At 39.3% G+C, this 19,237-nt stretch overlaps 1 protein-coding gene across 11 annotated transcripts in view; it reads left to right on the top strand.

Annotated features, from left to right (window-relative positions):
* The window catches only part of l(1)G0196 (inositol hexakisphosphate and diphosphoinositol-pentakisphosphate kinase), a 543,939-nt gene that overhangs the window by 178,394 nt on the left and 346,308 nt on the right, over nucleotides 1–19,237 (top strand). For all 11 annotated transcript variants that reach the window (XM_067147825.2, XM_067147823.2, XM_067147820.2 and 8 more), the window contains one exon: nucleotides 5,064–5,246. In XM_067147825.2, coding sequence (XP_067003926.1) covers nucleotides 5,064–5,246 — 183 coding nt within the window. The remainder of the gene's footprint in view (nucleotides 1–5,063; nucleotides 5,247–19,237) is intronic.

The following is a 19,237-nucleotide window of genomic DNA, read 5'->3' as shown; positions in this document are numbered from 1 at the left end:
TATTTATTGTCGGACGAACAAACTGACGTATGTGTCAAATTCATACGCTGTGTACCGTTTGCTGATGCCATCTCTTAGTGAAACTAGAAAAGACTTATGCATACACCTGGTAATTTGTTACAGATTTTTTTATTTGCTATGGAATATCTTCAAAATCTTTTAGAACAGGAACCCAACCTTCATTGCATTTAGGACAGTTGCTCAGGTGGCAGATTTCAATCTGTTGTTTTCCTAGCCTTTTCTTAAATGATTTCAAAGAAATTGGAAATTTATTGAACATATCCCTTGGTAAGTTAATCCAATCCCTGACCCCCCTTCCTATAAACAAATATTTGCCCCAGTTTGTCCTCTTGAATTTCAACTTTATCTTCCGACTTTTAAAGACATCACTCAAACTTATTCATCTACTAATGTCATTCCACGCCATCTCTCCACTGACAGCTTGGAACATACCACTTAGTCGGCCAGCTCGTCTCCTTTCTCCCAAGTCTTCCCAGCCCAAACTTTGCAATATTTTCGTAACACTACTTTTTTGTCGGAAATCACCCAGAACAAATCGAGCTGCTCTTCTTTGGAGTTTTTCCAGTTCGTGAATCAAGTAATCCTGGTGAGAGTCCCATACACTGGAACTATACTCTAGTTGGGGTCTTACCAGAGACTTATATGCCCTCTCCTTTACATCCTTACTACAACCCCTAAATACCAGTATAACCATGTGCAGAGATCTGTACCCATTATTTACAATCCCATTTATGTGATTACCCCAATGAAGATCTTGCCTTATATTAACACCTAGGTACCTAACAGTGATCTCTATAAGTAACTTTCACCCCATCAACACAGTAATTAAAACTGAGAGGACTTTTCCTATTTGGTGAAACTCACAACCTGACTTTTAACCCCGTTTATCATCATACCATTCCCAACTGTCCATCTCACAACATTATCGAGTTCATTTTGCAGTTGTTCACAATCTTGTAACTTATTTATTACTCTATACAGAATAACATCATCTGCAGAAAACCTTATCTCTGATTCCACTTCTTTACTCATATCATTACATGGCTTGATTTGCAGTTGTTTGTTCATTTTCATTACTTATATGTCTGATGGCATAAAAAATTACCCCTCTCTGTACTTCTATTATACCTTCCTATTTCCCTGTCAATCAAACAACTTGCTTTTGTGCAGCATCGCTTACAGACCACTGCTTCACATTTAATGACACCACAGTTTATGTTGTAATTAACTTTTTTTTGAAGAAGAAGAAGAAGAAGAAGAAGAACCAGTCCATAAGTCTCTGCATAACATTAAAAGCTGCTCTAAGAAGGCAAAACCACAATATTACAAAACATGACCAAATATCATAAAATATTTGCGGAAATATGTGAATATGTTCTTAGTGTGGTAAGATAATGAAGAGCACTAATGGATAAGGTATTGCATTTGTTCTATTAGATGTACATTTATGAAATAAAATCTTTTGTATAAAAAGAGAAAGAAATATTACCAACTTTCTGATCGCCCTATTGAACATCTTCAACAGTCTCCTTCTGTCTTAGAATTTGGTAGCCAGGGTAACTATCATCATTGCTGTCTACCACTGTCACTAGCCTGCTTCAAAGTTTCATGAAATTCATTGGTTTCAAAACCTCTAAAATTGTATTCTGGTTCATTTCAGTTCAGCCTATTTCCATTCTCTCTTTGAATTTATTGAATTATGTGCACTACAGACCTTATATTTGCAATTAGGATGCTAATGGAAAAATACTGGGAGAAGAACAAGCCTTTATTTCTAATATTTTTGGACATTGAGAAAGCATACGACAATGTACCAAGGGAAAGAATTTGGCAATGCATGAAAGAACTTCAAGTGCGAGACAGCCTCATAGACAAAGTGAAAATGTTGTATAGTGGGAATAGAAGCTGTATTCAAGTAGGATGTGGTTTGTCGGACTGGTTTGAAACAAAGAGAGGTGTGCAGCAGGGCAGCTCATTGTCACCACTTCTATTTATTATTGTAATGGATGTAGTAATGAAATCTATTAAAAGGAAAGAACATGGAGATATCGAAGCCTTCACATTTGCAGATGATGTTGCGATCTGGAGTGACTCAGAAGAGGAACTGGGAGAGAGAATGCAAAGCTGGAATGAGGAGTTTAAGAAATATGGTTTAAACATCAGCAAGACCAAAACAGTGGTGGTGAAAGTGTATGGGGAAGGAGCAGAACCAATAGTCATGTTAAATGAAGCCCAACTGGACAGCGTTCCAGTTTTCAAATACTTGGGTAGCGTTATATCAAATGACAACCTAGCAAAACATGAGGTAAACAATCGAATCAATAAGGCAACACAATTTTACCACCAGGTAAGACACCTGCTGTGGGATGAGCAAATACCCATGAAAACAAAAATGACATTGTACAAGTCCTATTATACACCAGTTCTTACATACAGTCTCAAAACCACAACACTGACCAATAGAGATAATTCCAAACTTCAGGCAGCTGAAATGAAATTCCTACGCACTATGATCCAAAAAACCAGGAAAGACAAGATTAGGAATGAGAAAATTAGAGAAGAAGTAGGAATAGATGATTCTCTCCTCAATAAGATTCAGATATCAAGACTGAAGTGATTTGGTCACATGAAGAGGTTGCCAGTAAACAGAACTGCAAGGAAGGAATTGGACAGAAAAGTAGAAGGAAGACAACCCGTGGGAAGGCCACGAAGGAAATGGTTAGATTTAGTTAAGAACGATGTACTGCTGAGAGGTCATGATTGGGACAAGTTGGTGAAGGAAGAATGGTTCAAGGACAGGATGAGATGGAGGAGGCTCATATACCACACCTGGGAAACTGAAGGTGGTTTAGGATGATGATAATGATGTGCACTATATCTGAAGTCCTTTGAATTGTACGTAGCTGTAAGTAAGTATTCAGGAAATGTTGGATTCAAAGTCTGCTGTTGGCAGCCTTGATGATGTTTTTCTGTGGTTTCTGAATTTCGCACTAGGAAAATGCCACGCCACTTTCTTCCCAGTCCTATCCTTTTCCCGTCCCATCATTGTACTAAGCCAAAATGAGTCATGTGACATTATACCTTTAGAAAAAGAGATTTGTAGCCTACTCATACTAATTTCTTCTAATCATGAAACCATGATTCAAATATAGTGCGTGTATGTGGAATTAAAACTCTTATCACTTTGGTTTGGATTTCTTATGAAACTAGTGCTCCTGTGGTCAACAGCTGTCTCATAAAACTGTAAACTAGCTTGCTTTCTTAGAACTGGAAATCCTATGTTTTATCCTGAACCTTGATAACACCTGAGTGAGGACTTTCTCACTCGCATTCAAGCCATTTTCTGAGATAGTCACTCCACAAAAACAGAGTTTTCACTCAGAGAATACCTGCAAATGACGGACTTTTTCTGAACCAGCACCAACAACAAGAAGGTCCTGGGTTAAGCCTTAGCAATATCCATCTCGTGGTGGCATATCATGAATTTTGTTCCCTATTGTCATGTCAATACAGTAAATAGCCAATGTGTACATTTGGGGTGTCAGTTTAATATTCAGATTGGCTCGTATTTTCTCGAGTTGCATTCCTCATGTGTTGTTGAAAACTATTGCATACTTACAGAGTTAGTGGTTTCTTTATATTAATATGTTGACACCTTGCCTGAAAAATGCATGCAAAGTATTGATGTTTCTTACATAATTCCAGAATTCTGTGCCTATAGCAGTATAAGCAATTTTTTGTCCAAAATTGCAAACCTGGGCTGTATCAGGTTTTATCAGGTCTGAGTATTGGTAATGAAGCCAATGTTTTACCATACCATACTTGGAGATTGGAAGGTTTTGGGGACTTGAGAACCTAAAAACTGGTATTTCAAAGTAGGAAAATTGGTGATTTTAAACAGTTTGGTATTTTTAGAATACATCAAATTATATTTATCAGGTACACAGTTAATATATTTGTACATTAGAAGATGGCTAAAAAGGACATCTTAATTTTCAAAATAAATCTCTGGGAAAAAAAGAGTTGCATTGTATTCTGTAAGATGATGATGCTTATATGAAAGAAAATTATTGTAAAGTGAAAATAGAAAAAAGAAAAAAGTTTACAATCAACATTTTCACATGTCATCCATAACAGTTGAAGAATGCAGTGTGCAAAATCAGCGTAATTCATGGCCATCCCATTTAACATTGAAGGAATGTCCACCTATTCTCCACTGTTCAATTTGATTTTCATCATCCTTTGCAATTCCTTCTTATCTATAATACCGTAATTGCTTCCTGCTCAAATTGGAATAAGGTTTAATTTTTTTAACATTTCCTTGCAAGGTCTTGATTTCTTGGTAATTGGTTAAAATTATTATGAAATTAAACATTCCATATTCACTTTGCAGCCTGTATTAAAAGTTATTTTGTAGCAACATTAACATTTGCAAGATCGTATTAAGTTCATATTTTTTTGAATGCGTATGTTCAAATTGTTGTATAAATGCAAAAGAACTGATTTTATTACAGTTTATAACTATCACAGCTATTAAATTTCCCAATCCCTAACCATAGTTTCTTATTTAGTTGCATTGGCTATTTCTTTTGTGAGTAATGTATTTATTTATTTATTTATTTATTTATTTATTTATTTATTTATTTATTTATTTATTTATTTATTTATTTATTTATTTATTTTAATGTTTGTTTATTTATTTATTTATTTATTTATTTATTTATTTATTTATTTATTTATTTATTTATTTATTTATTTATTTATTTATTTATTTATTTATTTATTTATTTATTTATTTATTTGCATTTTATAAGGATGATTCCATGGCTTATATTAGGTAAGAAATATTTATTATCACATGGCATGTTTTGTTGCAAGTCTTTCAGCGTAATCTAACACATGTGCTTCTTTGTACTATTTGGGCTTGTATTGCATTCTGTTTTGTTTTTGAGCTCAGCATTCTGGTCTTTATTATATAGTGGTATTTATGTCACACATGTATTCCACACCTGCTGTAATAATGCTGTTGCATATGTTGACAGGGCGACCTGTCAGAACTGGGCGACGACGATGGGCCGGCGGGGGAGGAAGGGAAGCAGGTGGTGGTGGGAGTATGTGCCATGGCCAAGAAATCTCAATCAAAACCAATGAAGGAAATCCTGACACGACTGGAGGAGTTTGAATACCTCAAGATGGTGGTGTTTCCCGAGGAGGTTATCTTAAAGGTCTCCTTTAATTATGATATATGCCTGGGTGGAACAAAATTTGATGTTTGCTTTTGTACCTTTGTTCCCTGCTGTGTATTAAGACATCTGTCTCTGGAAAGAATAAATAACAATAAGAAGACAGAAGGAAAACAGTTGAGAATCTGATGAATTTAAAATACTTTGTGGTTATACAATGCTTCCAGTACTGCAGCTTGGCTGGCATGTGCTGCTTTAAAGAGTAATTATATTTATGTTTCCATATTTTCCTTAAATTTTAGAGCTATCTTTAATTGATGAGTCATATTGCATCTTGATCCACGACATGGTGAGCACAATTATTGTTAAGGGAGCTAATATTGCGTGAAGAATGTTAGCTTGTACTTTTTCACGATTTATTACTATGTCATTCACCAAACAGATGAGAAAAAGGAATATTGTGTATAGGTTGTTGCTGACTTTTTACCCAATGTCTTGGGGTCGTCACTCTGTGTGCGAGTTTAGCCCAGTTTTATGGCCGAAAGCCCTTCCTGGTGTCAGCCCTACGTGATGGTATGTTTCTGTGGCGTGTGGAATGTAGGTGAAGAGAAGTCTGTTGAGACAAACACATTCAACCAGTCCCACTATGCTGACCATTCAGTCGAGGAGCCTGCTGTAGCTGGTCCCTAGGCTGGATAAAGGAGGAGGGTTGCCATTAGCCATCTAACAGATCACTCAATAATAACCAAGGCACTCCAGAACTAACAGTCCTGGTTGTATTTGGCTTAAAATCAAACTCAAGGTAAAAAACCTGATGGCGCAACACAAACAAACTATTGCCCCGGGTGGTAACCCTTTCCAGGAATCCACCGTCGCTGACAAACAATGCATCCATCCTGTTCATATTCAGGGGGGGGGGGGGTGATGTGACATCATACTGAAGATGATTTCCACACACCAACTAATGACCAAAATCAAAAAAAGATTCTAAGAACACTGATAGATTTTGGAACACCTTCGATTCCAGAATTGCAAAAAAATATCACGTCAAGATCTTAAGAGTGATTTCAATGCACAACTAGCTCAGGAACAGATATACAGACATACCTTCAAACTCAAGGTAACTGAAGGTAACTGATGATAGCAGCTAAGATAAATATAGAAAGGAAAAGAAATATAATCTCAAAACTACTCAAGTAACAGTAGATGACTACTATATTACATTCATTACTTGTTTGTATTTCTTCATAACATCACCAGTTCATAATCATTGACTAGTTTATGGTGTAAACAATATTGTACATACAGTACATGCACATGTTTTAAAATGATTTGGTAGAATATGAGGATGTTCTTGTAGAATGAAACAAGTCATTCTTTGTTCAATAGTGTGTGTTTTTTACAGGTATGTTGTAGTGTTATGTATGTTTTTATTAGTGTTTTTGACAGACTGAAAAGCTTTTAAGTTACAGTGACTCCTCAACTCCAACTTATCTGACTGACAGAACTGAACTGAACTGCACTCACTGTTAGTAAATGCGCACAGAACTGACAGAACTCTGTTGTCAATATCCACTGACTGACCCAGTGTTCCATGGCAACACTCAACTCAAACTGAACCAAACAGAACCACTTGAGCTTCTCCAGCGTGCCTTAGATAGGGATGGGTTAGATTCCTGACTGGGTCGGGGATTTTAACCTTAATTGGTTAATTCCAATGGCTTGGGTTGGGTGCATGTGCCATCTTCATCATTAGATTTCATCATAGGTAGGGCGCCATCCTCACGGACGCGCAGGTCGCCTATACGGCGTCAAGTTGAAAGACCTGCACCAGCCCCCCCCCCCCCAGAGGCCACACGCCATTATTATAGGAGACCCCATTGAGATAATGGAGTGGCAGAGAGGGCTGGCTTTGCATGCCTGGCTCATTCGCGGCTGGTTGCTGCGCAGTGAGCTATGGGTCCCCAAGTAGGTGACGACACTTGCGGCTGAGGCCAGGGTAACCCGGCTAACTAGGACTTACAACAAAATGGAAGACACCGTCTCATTGTTCCCTCCTTAAGGCAACTCGCCCCGAGTTGCTGCACGTATGGCGCCAGATGATTGAGTGGACAATCAGTGCCCTCCCATGGGGAATCCACTGGGTCTGTTGGATGATGTTCTTGATCCTTGTTCTTGATAACAGTTCATGTGGCCCTGCATGGCGACCAAAGCCTCAGTAACATACTCCTCTTTCACACATCTGTCAGCTTCCAGGGCCTGCATATCTTCATTGTCCGCTGGTTTGACACATGTGACTGGCTCATATGTCTAAAGCTTGAGATGCTGGATTTGTTCAAATTTGCTGTTCATACCAGCACACAGCTTTGTGCCAGGACAAGTGTCTTGGCCTGGTAGCATCCTCGTTTGGTTGTTGTCAATTCAACCTCCATTAGCACGCTGTCCCCCTATCTGTGCTGTTACCATCCCTTCCTCCATCCTCTGGGCCATCATGGAAGCCCCTTGAGGTTATGATTGCTACCAAGCATCAATCATTGACAAGTATTGGCATTGCAAAGCCCATTGCAGAAGTTATTGGCTGCCTAGCACTGGGTGTGATCCCAGGATGGCCTGTCCGGGGTCATGCGGGCTAGTTGCTCACCCTGGCAGCAAATTCCTGCTATGTTTCCTTGGCGCGCTGGGTCTTCTCCTGTAGTTGGACACAGTAGCCGGCTGTCAGCTGGTGGTCACCATCACATCCATCGAGTATTCCCATAATCTCCTCATAGGTGACTCCTGGTGGGAGGCTGTTTAATACCTCTGCCACCTGCCCATATAATCTGGCGATCAGCTGTCCAGTGCTCTCCTCCAATGTCCATCTGTTGTGCATGCAGTTGGTCTGTAACTGAATCCGGAACATTGTCCAGGAGGTAGTCCTGTTTAACGTGGTGGCTCTACACTTAAGACTCTGGAGCCGCTATCACTGCTAGTGGGCTCTATTCGGGTGTACATGGCCGTCGGCTTTTCACGCAGGGAACTCATTTCCTCTCTCGGGTCCCAAAAAGTTAGTACAAGAAATGCGTTCTCATAAAGTGAAGTTGAAGAGTGATGTACAGGATGATAAAGAACTGGACAAGAAGCAGTCCAACGCAGTACCCCAGGTTGTGGAGTCCGGAGTTTGGGACCTGAGGGAGGAAGTCATCTTGACTGGATTTAAGTTCAACTGTGAACTTATTAAAAAGAACCTGGAAGTTTTCAGCATCCATTTTGTTACTAGAGATTTATACAAACTATAAAGTACGCTACCAGTTTATATCACTTCTGACACCACTTGTAACGTGATGACGGGTAGGAAATAAACACAACACTGGTAAGCTTAAAATTATATGATTAAGATTTATTAATTACTGCTAATTGCAGCTGTGGGCTAGCATTCAGGAAATAGTGGTTCCGAATGCCACTGCCGGCAGCCCTGAAGATGGTTTTATGTGGTTTCCCATTTTCACACCAGACAGATGCTGGGGTTGTACCTTAAGGTTATGGCTGCTACCTTCCCAATTGTAGCCCTCTCCCATTCTTGTGTTGCCAAAAACCTTTGATGTATTAGTGCGACGTTAAACCACTAGCAACTGCTAATTGCTTACACACTGCACCAGAACCTCAATTTACACTACCCAGACCACAGGATTCAGTCACACTCTTTGTTCACTCTATTGCTTACAAACGAAAGCAATTGTATTGCACACTTCAACTGCTGTCACTTATAGTCGGTTCCACAATTATTCTCACTGTATCCCATCACAGTCTCTGTCACAGATTGCATACCACAGTCTTACAATCTTGTATGTCGTACTCTGCCTATATACTCACAACATACTTCATTCACTGTCCCTTGCCGATCTCTGTCGCACTTTACCAGACACATACATGTTTACTCACAGCAACTGAACACGAGAGGCACATCCTTTCAGCAGCAGACAGAAAAGAATGAACACTCACTTCACAGACAGAACTGCATTAGTTGCACTGCCTCTCCAACTCAAACTGAACCACTGACTGATACAAACTGACTTCTCAATTCCAACTTAACTGACTGACAGAACTAAACCGCATTTGCCAAGAGTAAACACACACAACACTGACCGTGCTCAGCCATCACTGTCAACTGACTGACCCAGTGCTCCACAGGAGCACTCCTCAACTCAACTGAACTGAACTGAACTGAAACACTTGAGCTCATCTGGCCTGCCTTTAATAGGGAAGCTGGCTGGCCCCTTCCAAATACTTCGTAAAGGGAGAGTATCTATAGTTCTTGTGATTCTGAATGATCTGGGTTGATCTTCTAGTTCTTTTTCCCACCATTGGGAGGCCCCTTTAAGGTAACGAAGTAGTGGCACAGAGGGCTGGCTTTATGTGCCGGGCTAGTTTGTGACTAGTTGCTGCGCGGTGAACAGTGGGGCCCTAACTCAGTGATGGCACTCGTGGCTGGGGTCAGGCTAACTTGCTCCTCCCAAGGCCTTACAATATAATGTCAGACACCATCGCAGCATATTTCTATCTAATGGTCAGTTGGTTTTTTTAATCTAATGCTTTTGTCCTTGTAAAATCATTTCTAAGAAATTGACTAGAAGGGTATGTGAATAATCAGTTGAAATGGTTTTAAATAAAGTAATGAACGAAGAATCATCTTCAGAGAATGAATTGGTTAGTGGAAGTGTAGATGAAGATGGGGTTATGGTGTATGGTTCAGATCGGTAATGTGATGCTGATAATACATCAGATGAAGAAAATTCAGCTTCAGAAGGAAGCAGTTATATGGCATCAGATGAAGACCAAGATGTGATTGTAAGCAAATCTGGAAGGAAGTATGTAAGAAAACAGTGTGGAATACAGAAAAGATTCACTGCAAATATAATGAGGAAGCAGCCTAGCGTAACTCAAGCTGGTGTTTGTAATAGTCCAGGAGAAGTTTTGATGTTATTTTTTTATGTCTGAAATTGTTGATATAATTGTAAAACATTTAAGTAAAGAAGCAGTCAGGTGCACATAAATGTGTATTATAATGGAACTTAAGGTGGAGTCTGTACCATAGGCCAAATGGCTTGAATGTACTTATGCAAGAGGGGAACCTGGAGATGGCCTGTGTCAGTATTTTACTTCTTCATAGACATTTATGGTATCAACGTATACCCATCTTCATCAACTAACACCCAGCGTCCAATGAATCCGAGCATAACAAGTGAAAGGTATTCCTTTTGCAAGTTGGACTCTAAATGGTGACAGCAGATTATTCAGTGAATGGAATCTATCCTCAGCAGGAAAATCAAGCTGCATCCGGGAGATAGTAGGTTCGAACCCCACTATCGGCAGCCCTGAAGATGGTTTTCCGTGGTTTCCCATTTTCACACCAGGCAAATGCTGGGGCTGTACCTTAATTAAGGCCACGGCCGCTTCCTTCCAACTCCTAGGCCTTTCCTATCCCATCGTCGCCATAAGACCTATCTGTGTCGGTGCGACGTAAAGCCCCTAGCAAAAAAAAAAAAAAAAATCAAGCTTGAACGACCCCATCGAGATCAGCCTTCTGCAGAGAAAGGCCGGTGTTAAGTTTGTGTGAGAGATGCTAAAACCAGAAAGGAAAAGTACAACAATTTGACCAAGCCAAATATGGTAGTTGAACTTAACATTTTGTAGTGATCATAAACTCTGTTTTTAACACATTCAAGGCCGATGATGACATATATGCGTTATGGCTCCACTTTCACTCAGTGTCGATGACGACACACATGCGTCACACTCCGCGCCATATATTAAAGCTCGTATTTCTGCCAATATCTATGTAAACAAACAGACCTCTTATCTGTGCATTGTTAAGGTGTTATTAAACATATGTGCTATCCAGGCATCACATCAATTGTTAGTTACAATCTCTGTAACCATTATAATTCAGCATACATTTCTGCGATGTCAAGAGCGAACAGTGAAGTTTCAGAAACTTCTCACTGGAAGAAACCCTGTCTTATCGGGATAAAGAGGCGATTTGCAATTAATGATGATAGTCAGGAAGCTCTCCTGAACACTAGTGACTACAGTTATGACAGTGTGAAAAGTGACTGTAGCCACCTGAGTTAGAATTTTAATCACGGGTGTGTGTGTCGAGCGTCTACTCCCAATTCTCGCATTACAGAAGATAGGAAGACATAAGTAATATCACATTTCCAAATCTCCCACCAAATAACTTGGGCAGTATTTCAGCGATCATTTCTTGAAGTTCAGATTCGTCCTCAGTGAAACAATAAACCTTTTTTTGGTCGGCCGGGAATCAAGGTTCCACTGTCAAGTGACGCGAAACCTATTGATTATTTTTGCTTGCTTGCAGATGACAACTTGCTGAATAACATTGTCACTGAATGTAACACATTTGCAGAAGAGTTATTTTTTGCAAGGAAATGTCACTGAAAAGTCAAGGATTATGGACTGGTATGATGTGATCGTGGATGAGTTCCGTGTATCTTTAGGACTTATATTTCACATGTGTGCTGTGCAAGTGTCTCGTATTAGGGATTACTGGAAAACGCACAGGTTATTCAACATTCCATGTTTTAGGAACTACATGAAAAGAAATAGCTACTTATACTGAAGTGCCTCCATTTTGCAAGAAACCCAGCTGAGGGAGATCCAAAACCAACAGATCGTTTGTATAAAAATATGACCAATTATCTAGTACTTCAATGATAAAATGAAAGAGGTTTATGAACCTGGTAGGGAGCTGTGTATTGACCAATACAACATGAAAAATAAGATACATAAATACTGCATCAAGCTCTATATGCTCATGGAGCCAGATGGAATGGTTATAAATGTTACTGTCTACATTGGGATAACAGACGACTTAGGTGGGAAAGGCCAAGCTGCAAATGTAGTGCTCTGTCTTATGCATGGCTGGCTAAATTTAGGACATGCACTCTATATGGACAATTTCTATAATAGCTATTCTTTTTCTGCTACTCTTCTCAGTAATGGGACACATTCCACTGGTACGCTTAGAGTTGGTAGGAAGGAAACACCAGCCAGAGAGCAAACTAAAAGTTGGCGAAGTTGTCTGCTCTTATGCTAACGGCATAGCCATGGGAAGGTGGCGGTATAAGCGAGAGGTACAATTTGTTTCCACAGAATATGAGCTTGACGTGGTGTAGGTCAGCAACAAGGGAGGGGCCACAAAACTGAAGCCTACAGCAATAGTGGAGTATAATAGACATATGTCAGGCACAGATCGCCACGACCAAATGATTTCTTACTATCCCTTCACAAGAAAAACAATGAAGTGGTATCGAAAACTAAGAATTCATGTGGTTGAAATGATATTATACAATTCCTACATGCTGTATAACAAGTTCTCTGTAAAGAAGGTATCACTCTACGACTTTCGACTGGCGATAATTACGGTAAGGAGTTAGCTGACTACAGGCCACCGTTTCGTAGGCTCCCAAAATCTCTCACACCGCCTACAGGGACTCGTTTTCCAGTAAATGTGCGCTAAGGGGAATGGACGTAGACTGAGGAAACGGTGCAAACAGTGTTAGGAAGAGGGGCGGCGCAGGGACAGCATGTTCTACTGCAGCGTGTGTCCAGGACAGGCAGGCTTGTGCCTTGAGAAATGTTTCGTGGAATTCCACAAGAGACAGAAACAATGGTATGTGTCCCTGTGTTTGTTGTAGCATACTGTATTGTACAGCTTATGGAGTAATGAACATATACATTGTTCACACAGCAATAATAAGATTCTACTGCACAGTATTTGTGTGTGAAATGTTCAAAAACTTATTTTTCTGTTGTAAAGAAGTTCTACAATCAAACAAAACATTATTTTCCTCGTTCCACTTCATTACCAGTTATGACACACATGCTGCGTCAAACGGCACTGAAGGCGAAAAGCTCGTCGGTAGTGCCGCTAATGCAGCGTGTGTGTCATGGCTCGTATGAACATAAATAATATTGATATAATTAAAAATAATAATCTAAAATGCATAAGGACACAGAAATGAACTCCTTTAAACAAAAGAGTGTTACGGTACCACGATAATGGTTACAGATATTCGAGCGGCCGCGAACATGTTAAATGCCTAAGGTCTTTATAAAATCTTAATTTTATGTAGTGGGTTGAACGAACCCCTCTCTTCGGAGTTCATGTTACAAAAAGAAGCTTTGGAGTTTTAGGGTTTCCTACCTCTCTCCACAATGTTGGAGGCCGACACTCTACCACTGAGCTATAGTCGGAGATATGTCCCACTAAGGTACCGGGTCATTTACAAACATGAGGCAGATAAATGCATACATTTGACATTTTACTTAATTTATTATGATAACAAATCTTGTCCATTCTTTTAACAGCTGTCTGTGTGCATGAAAATTGTCTGCTTTGTGATACTGAAAGCATTGGATCATCAAGTATTGTCTCTATGAATTGTCCTAGTTTTTGGCTTTAGCCATATTTTACCATTGAGTAACCTTCTGCCGTAAGTTGGTAATTCTTGTATGGTTATATCTGGATTAGAATGGTGGTGTCTTGAATACACAGAGCTTAAATTAAGGCTCAGTACTTGTTTGATGTGTGAAGCATTGCATGCAAGAATATTTTGTTGCACCCTGTGTTGATATATTAGTACTTGACTGATTGGAATGTGAATGCTTTTCTCTGTCTGAGTGTTCTGTACATATTCAAATCCATACAGCAGAAATATTGTGTGCGTTTTGTCTTGCATTATATGACACTTATTTCTTTATCCCCTGTTAAGTATTTACCATCATGTCTCAGATGAAATGGTGAGTAGCTTCAGCTCAGAATTGCTATATCCAACAATTCCATTTCCATTACTATAGGAAAAGTTTAAAGTTCAACTTTTGAACAGTAACTTCAAATTATTGCTAAATTAGAAATATAGGCCACATAAATATTAATAATAATAATAGACGAGGATCCGTATGAAAGAGGGGAAATTCTTACAAAAGATTCTCGGCCCATGTCAAGATCTGAGAGTGAATATTGCCCGAGGTCACATCCAGAGGTGTACTCTAAATAGGAAAGCTGCCATTTGTTATATCTCATGTTTTACAGTCATCTCTCTTGCGTGTTTGATGCCATATTATCACACAAAATTATCTTCTCACGTCTTGAAAATGAACCACTGCCGCGAAGGAAAGAATCACGTTCAGGACCTGGGATAAAAGAACTTCTGGAGAGAGAAAAGAACTGCATTCTCCACCAAGATAAAGGAGTACTGGAAATTCAGAATGGCCAAAAATATATGTTAAATAATAATATTACTGTTATTTCTTTACTCAGGTCAGAAGCATTAACCTTCTGTCAGTCGCAATATATAAAGTTTCAATGCAGGTCGCAATGAGCCTGAGAGATCCCCCCACCTATAAGTTTCAGGAAGTTCAAATGGGCAGCTGTGATGTACTCCTTATGTTATATAGGTGTGTTTGAGTCAGTTAAAAATGGTTTAGCAAAATTCTGATCCCAAAATAAGCCGCATTTTATGACCATATGTTTTCTTCAAAATTTTAGGTATCTTTGCAGTATTTACAATTTTAATCGCAGAGAAAATCTTATGTTGGCGGAAACTATGTTCATATGTCTCGGCAATAACAACGAACATGATAAATATCATAAACAGGGCTAAACAGGTCATATATTCTTCAGTAAGGATTCTACAAGAACACTAATATTTCGCACAGGCGCCTACGTAAACCTTTACTCAGAATTTGTCACTACAGAAATCTGATGAAAGTTTGTTGTTTTGAAGTTTCCTGTACTGTGTGAATTTCTACTTGCTTTGTTTGCCCTTCATCAAGAAGTTTGGACATTCTTCCATAGATGTCACTGCTGAAAAGACTATTATCATGCACCCTGGTGCGAAGAGAAAGAACCTTTGATTTGAAGAAGTTTTGTATTCATAAGTTTTTTTTTTACTAAATGATGTTCATTTCTTTTTGGGTTGGCAATATTGATCTTTTCTTTCCGCCAGTTTTGAATCTAGCCAATCCCAAATTTCTGTAATTAATTTTCTGCCTATCACAGGCTTCTTCCTTGATTCTGAGTGTCACTTTTGAATTTAACCAATAACATTCTATGGGTGTGTCTTGTTTATTCATAAAAGATCTCGAACCTTCCCCGAGGTTTTATAAACTGCGGATTTTCTCGTCTCTTGGCCAATTGATCATCATCTGAACTAGTGAGTGTGTCAAGCAGGAGGCGGGAGGCGCCTCTTTCATCAGGCAGCAGTACCCTGACCAGGTAATGGCCAGTTAACATCTTTATTTCTTGCTAGCTCCGCAGTTTAACCTGAGGGGAAGGTCCGAAACTTTAACTATGTAACCAACTTCTCTAAAATGTAAGTTCTGCCGGCTAATGTAAAAACTTCATAAAAATCTTTAACTGTAAATCGGGGATAGAGAGTGATGTACCCTCTCGAACTCCCCTTCATATTGGTTTGAGGTGACTACGTTTTGTAACTGGTTTTCTTCCTTTCCGTAAAGTCTTAATTTATACGAGTCACCTCCATAGTTTGGGAATAGCCCCTGTTTCACCGGCCTAGTGCCCTTTAGGTTTTAAGTGTTCATATACAGGAGTGTTAGCATTCGCCTCCTTTCATTTTGTGCTTGGGCCATTTATTTAACTGTTATTCCTTTTACACGAAGGCCCTATAGGTTGGGTATGAGATACCCCTGTTTCAATTAATAAGTTGGGCCATGGAAGGCCAAAAGGTGTAAGATATTTCTTGGTGTTGCCTTGAGTAGGCTTGAAAACTGAGAGCCTGTTAGCTCTTTTCTCAAAGTAAGATTACTGAATGCTTCTTGAAGGCTGTATATTGTATGTTGGGAGCCAGTGCTCCATGAATTAGGGGATTTCTGCCCTTGTATTAATTTGTGCTCTTGTAAATTTGAGCCAGGAGCTCAAGAAATGTAAAAGCGATGGGCTTGAAGCCCAGATTTTTAAAGCCTCTAAATTTTGGATTTTCTTGCCTTGTTCAAAATTTGTCATTGTACTTGATGATTCATTGTTATGAAAATTTGCTAAGGTTGAACTTAGGAAAATATAACCTTCAGTTTGAGTTTTAAATTCTTTTTGACATTGTAGTTAGACCCATTCACCCTGGCACCTTCTTTCACCTCTGCATTCCACGGGTAATCCTGGAACAATATTATATTATCTTCTTCTTCTTCTTCTTTTATGACCACATAGGATCACTTTAGTCAGTCCGTCGTTCAGGTCTCTTTGAAGGGATTGTTCAGGCTTTGCGGTCCTCCCAGTACTTCTTCAGACGCTCTGATCTTCGTGCCCTTTCCTCAGTTGAAAATGTGCGTGTTGTTGGTTTGTTTATATTATATTATATTTGAGTTCCGTTTGGGCCTGCTATGGACCACATGGTTCTTATCTCTAGCAGCTTTCTTCTTTGACCAGTACTCCTTCATTCTTGCACTGTGAATATCTTTTCGCTCCTGAGTCCTCCTCCCGTACACACTGTTTTTTCTGTTAGTGACCGGAGAGAGTTTTATGTTTTGATCAATGTTCTGTACCTGTTCCTGTCATAGATTTCACTGGGAGTGATGTCCAGTTCTTGAAGGTCTTTTCTGACGACAAGTCTTGCCCACTTGGCATTAGTCACTTTCCCTCTAGAGATGGTGTGGAAGATTCTGGAGGTGAGCCTCTAATCGTCCATTCTCACGACATGACCATAGAAGTTCAATCTCCTCTTCCTCATAGATGTTGTAATGCTCTCCAGTTGTTGGTACAGTTTGTTGTTGTGCCTGATTCTATACTTGTCTTCTTCTTTAATAGGGCCCATGATTTTTCTCAGGATCTTCCTTTCCTTCAGCTCCAGTTTTCTAAGTTGCCCTTTTCTTACCATGTTTAGGCATCTGAGGCGTATAGAACTGACGGTCTCACTACAGTAGTGTAATGCCTGATTTTGAGGTTACGAGAGAGGGATTTGGATTGGTACATACTCTTACATAGGTGGTAGGCGCTTTCCAATTTGATGTATCTGCTGTTCGTGGCCTGATCTTCATTCATGTTTGGTGTTATCCATTCTCCTAGGTACCTGAAGGAGTTAGTCCTTTGTACTGCTTTGTCCCCCAGTGGGATTGATATGGGTGCATCTCTGATGTTGGTGATAAACTGTGTTTTGTTGATGGCGATCTTCAACCCTACTTTAGCTGCTATGTGGTTGAGATAGGTTAGTTGATGGATAGCTTTCTCCACACTGGATGCCAGGAGTGTAAGGTCATCTGCGAAGGCTAAACAGTTGACTGTTAACTTGTCTTTCTTGTAGCCTATTCTCAATCCAGAGTCATCCTTTAGCATTTTCGTCCACTCACGAATGACTTTTTCGAGTAGGCAGTTAAAGAGGATTGGAGATAGGCCATCCCCTTGTCTAACACCTGTTTTGATCTCAAAGCTCTGGGACAGTTCCCCTCTGAATTTGATTCTGACTGTAGTATTGTAAGAGTTGCTTTCACTAGATTCAAGGTTTTCTTATCTAGTCCCAATTCAGCAAGTGCCTGGAAGAGTGACTCTCTATCTGTTGAATTGTAGGCCTTCTGCAAGTCAACAAATGTTGCCACATAGGGTGAGGCGTGTAAGTTTTTGTAAGTGATGATGGTTTTGAGGTTCAGGATTTGTTCGGCGCATGGCCTTGACTTGCGAAACCCAGGCTGGTACTCTCCGATGCAGGAATCTAGTTGAGCCTCTACTCTTGTGAGTAATACTTTGGAGAATATCTTGTACGTCACTGATACAAGAGAAATCCCTCTGTAGTTGTTGAGATCTGATTTGTTGCCTTTTTTGTGTGACATGAATAAAGGTTCAATTAATATATTACGGATAGGAAGGAAAACGGTTACAAAACGTTGTCACCTCAAATCAAGATGAAGGGGAGCTCGAGAGGGTACTTCACTCTCTATCCCCGGTTTACAGTTAAAGATTTTATGAAATTTTTACATTAGCCAGAAGAAAGTTACATTTTAGAAAAGTATGTTACATAACTAAAGATTTGGACCTTTCCCCTCAGATTAAGCTGCGGAGGTAGCTACAACAAGAAAGATGTAATTTATGTGGCCATTGCCTTATAGATGTTCTGCTGCCGATGAAAGAGGCCGCCCGCCTCCTGCTTAAACACACACACTCAGATGGATGACAATCAGTTGGCCAAAAACGTGAAAATCCGCAGTTTATAAACCCTCATGGAAGGTTCGAGAGCATTCAAGATTAAACCGGACACACCCCCTTAAATTTTATTGGTTGAGTTCCAAAGTAACACTCAAAATCGAACAAGTAGCCTGTGATAGGTTGAAAAGTAATTACAGAAATGTTTCATTGGCCAGATTCAAAACTGGCGGAAAGAAAAAGGAAGTATTGCCAACCCAAAAATAAATGAACATAGATCAGTTACGAAAAACCCAGGAATATGAAACTTCTTTAAATTATAAGTTCTTACACCTTGCACCAGGGAGCATGATCATAGTTTTTGGTAGTGTCATCTGTGGAAGAATGTCCAAACTTCTTGATGAACGGCAAACAAAACAAGGAGAAATTCGCACAGTTTAGGAAACTTCACAACAAAACAATTACTTAATTTTTCAGTGGTGGCATCTTCTGATTAAAGTTCTAAGTTCCTGTTGTGGTAGTTTACGCTTTTGTTCGATAGAGGAGTTCATTAAGGCGCTTATTTTGAATGTGCGGCGTTGAGGTGTACCTTCCGGTACAATTATTATTATTATTATTATTATTATTATTATTATTATTATTATTATTATTATTATTATTATTATTATATCAAGAACACAGTAATGAAGATCTGCCCCAGAAACGTTTGAATTACTGTGTTGAAAACTAACAGCAAGGCATCCCTTCTTTCTAGATTTATTACACCGTTTACTTCGCGACATAAATGGTGAAGTTTACTTTTTTTAATAATTGCATGTTCCTTATCACTGTTCGTTTGTAGTTTCAATAGAAAGTGCTACTGTAACATAAAATTGTTAGTGTTAAA

The sequence above is a fragment of the Anabrus simplex genome, chromosome 5 (genome assembly GCF_040414725.1).
Source record: "Anabrus simplex isolate iqAnaSimp1 chromosome 5, ASM4041472v1, whole genome shotgun sequence".
Taxonomy (NCBI): Eukaryota; Metazoa; Arthropoda; class Insecta; order Orthoptera; family Tettigoniidae; genus Anabrus; species Anabrus simplex.
Note: the sequence above shows the minus strand (reverse complement) of the source record. Positions and strands in the feature narration are given on the sequence as shown.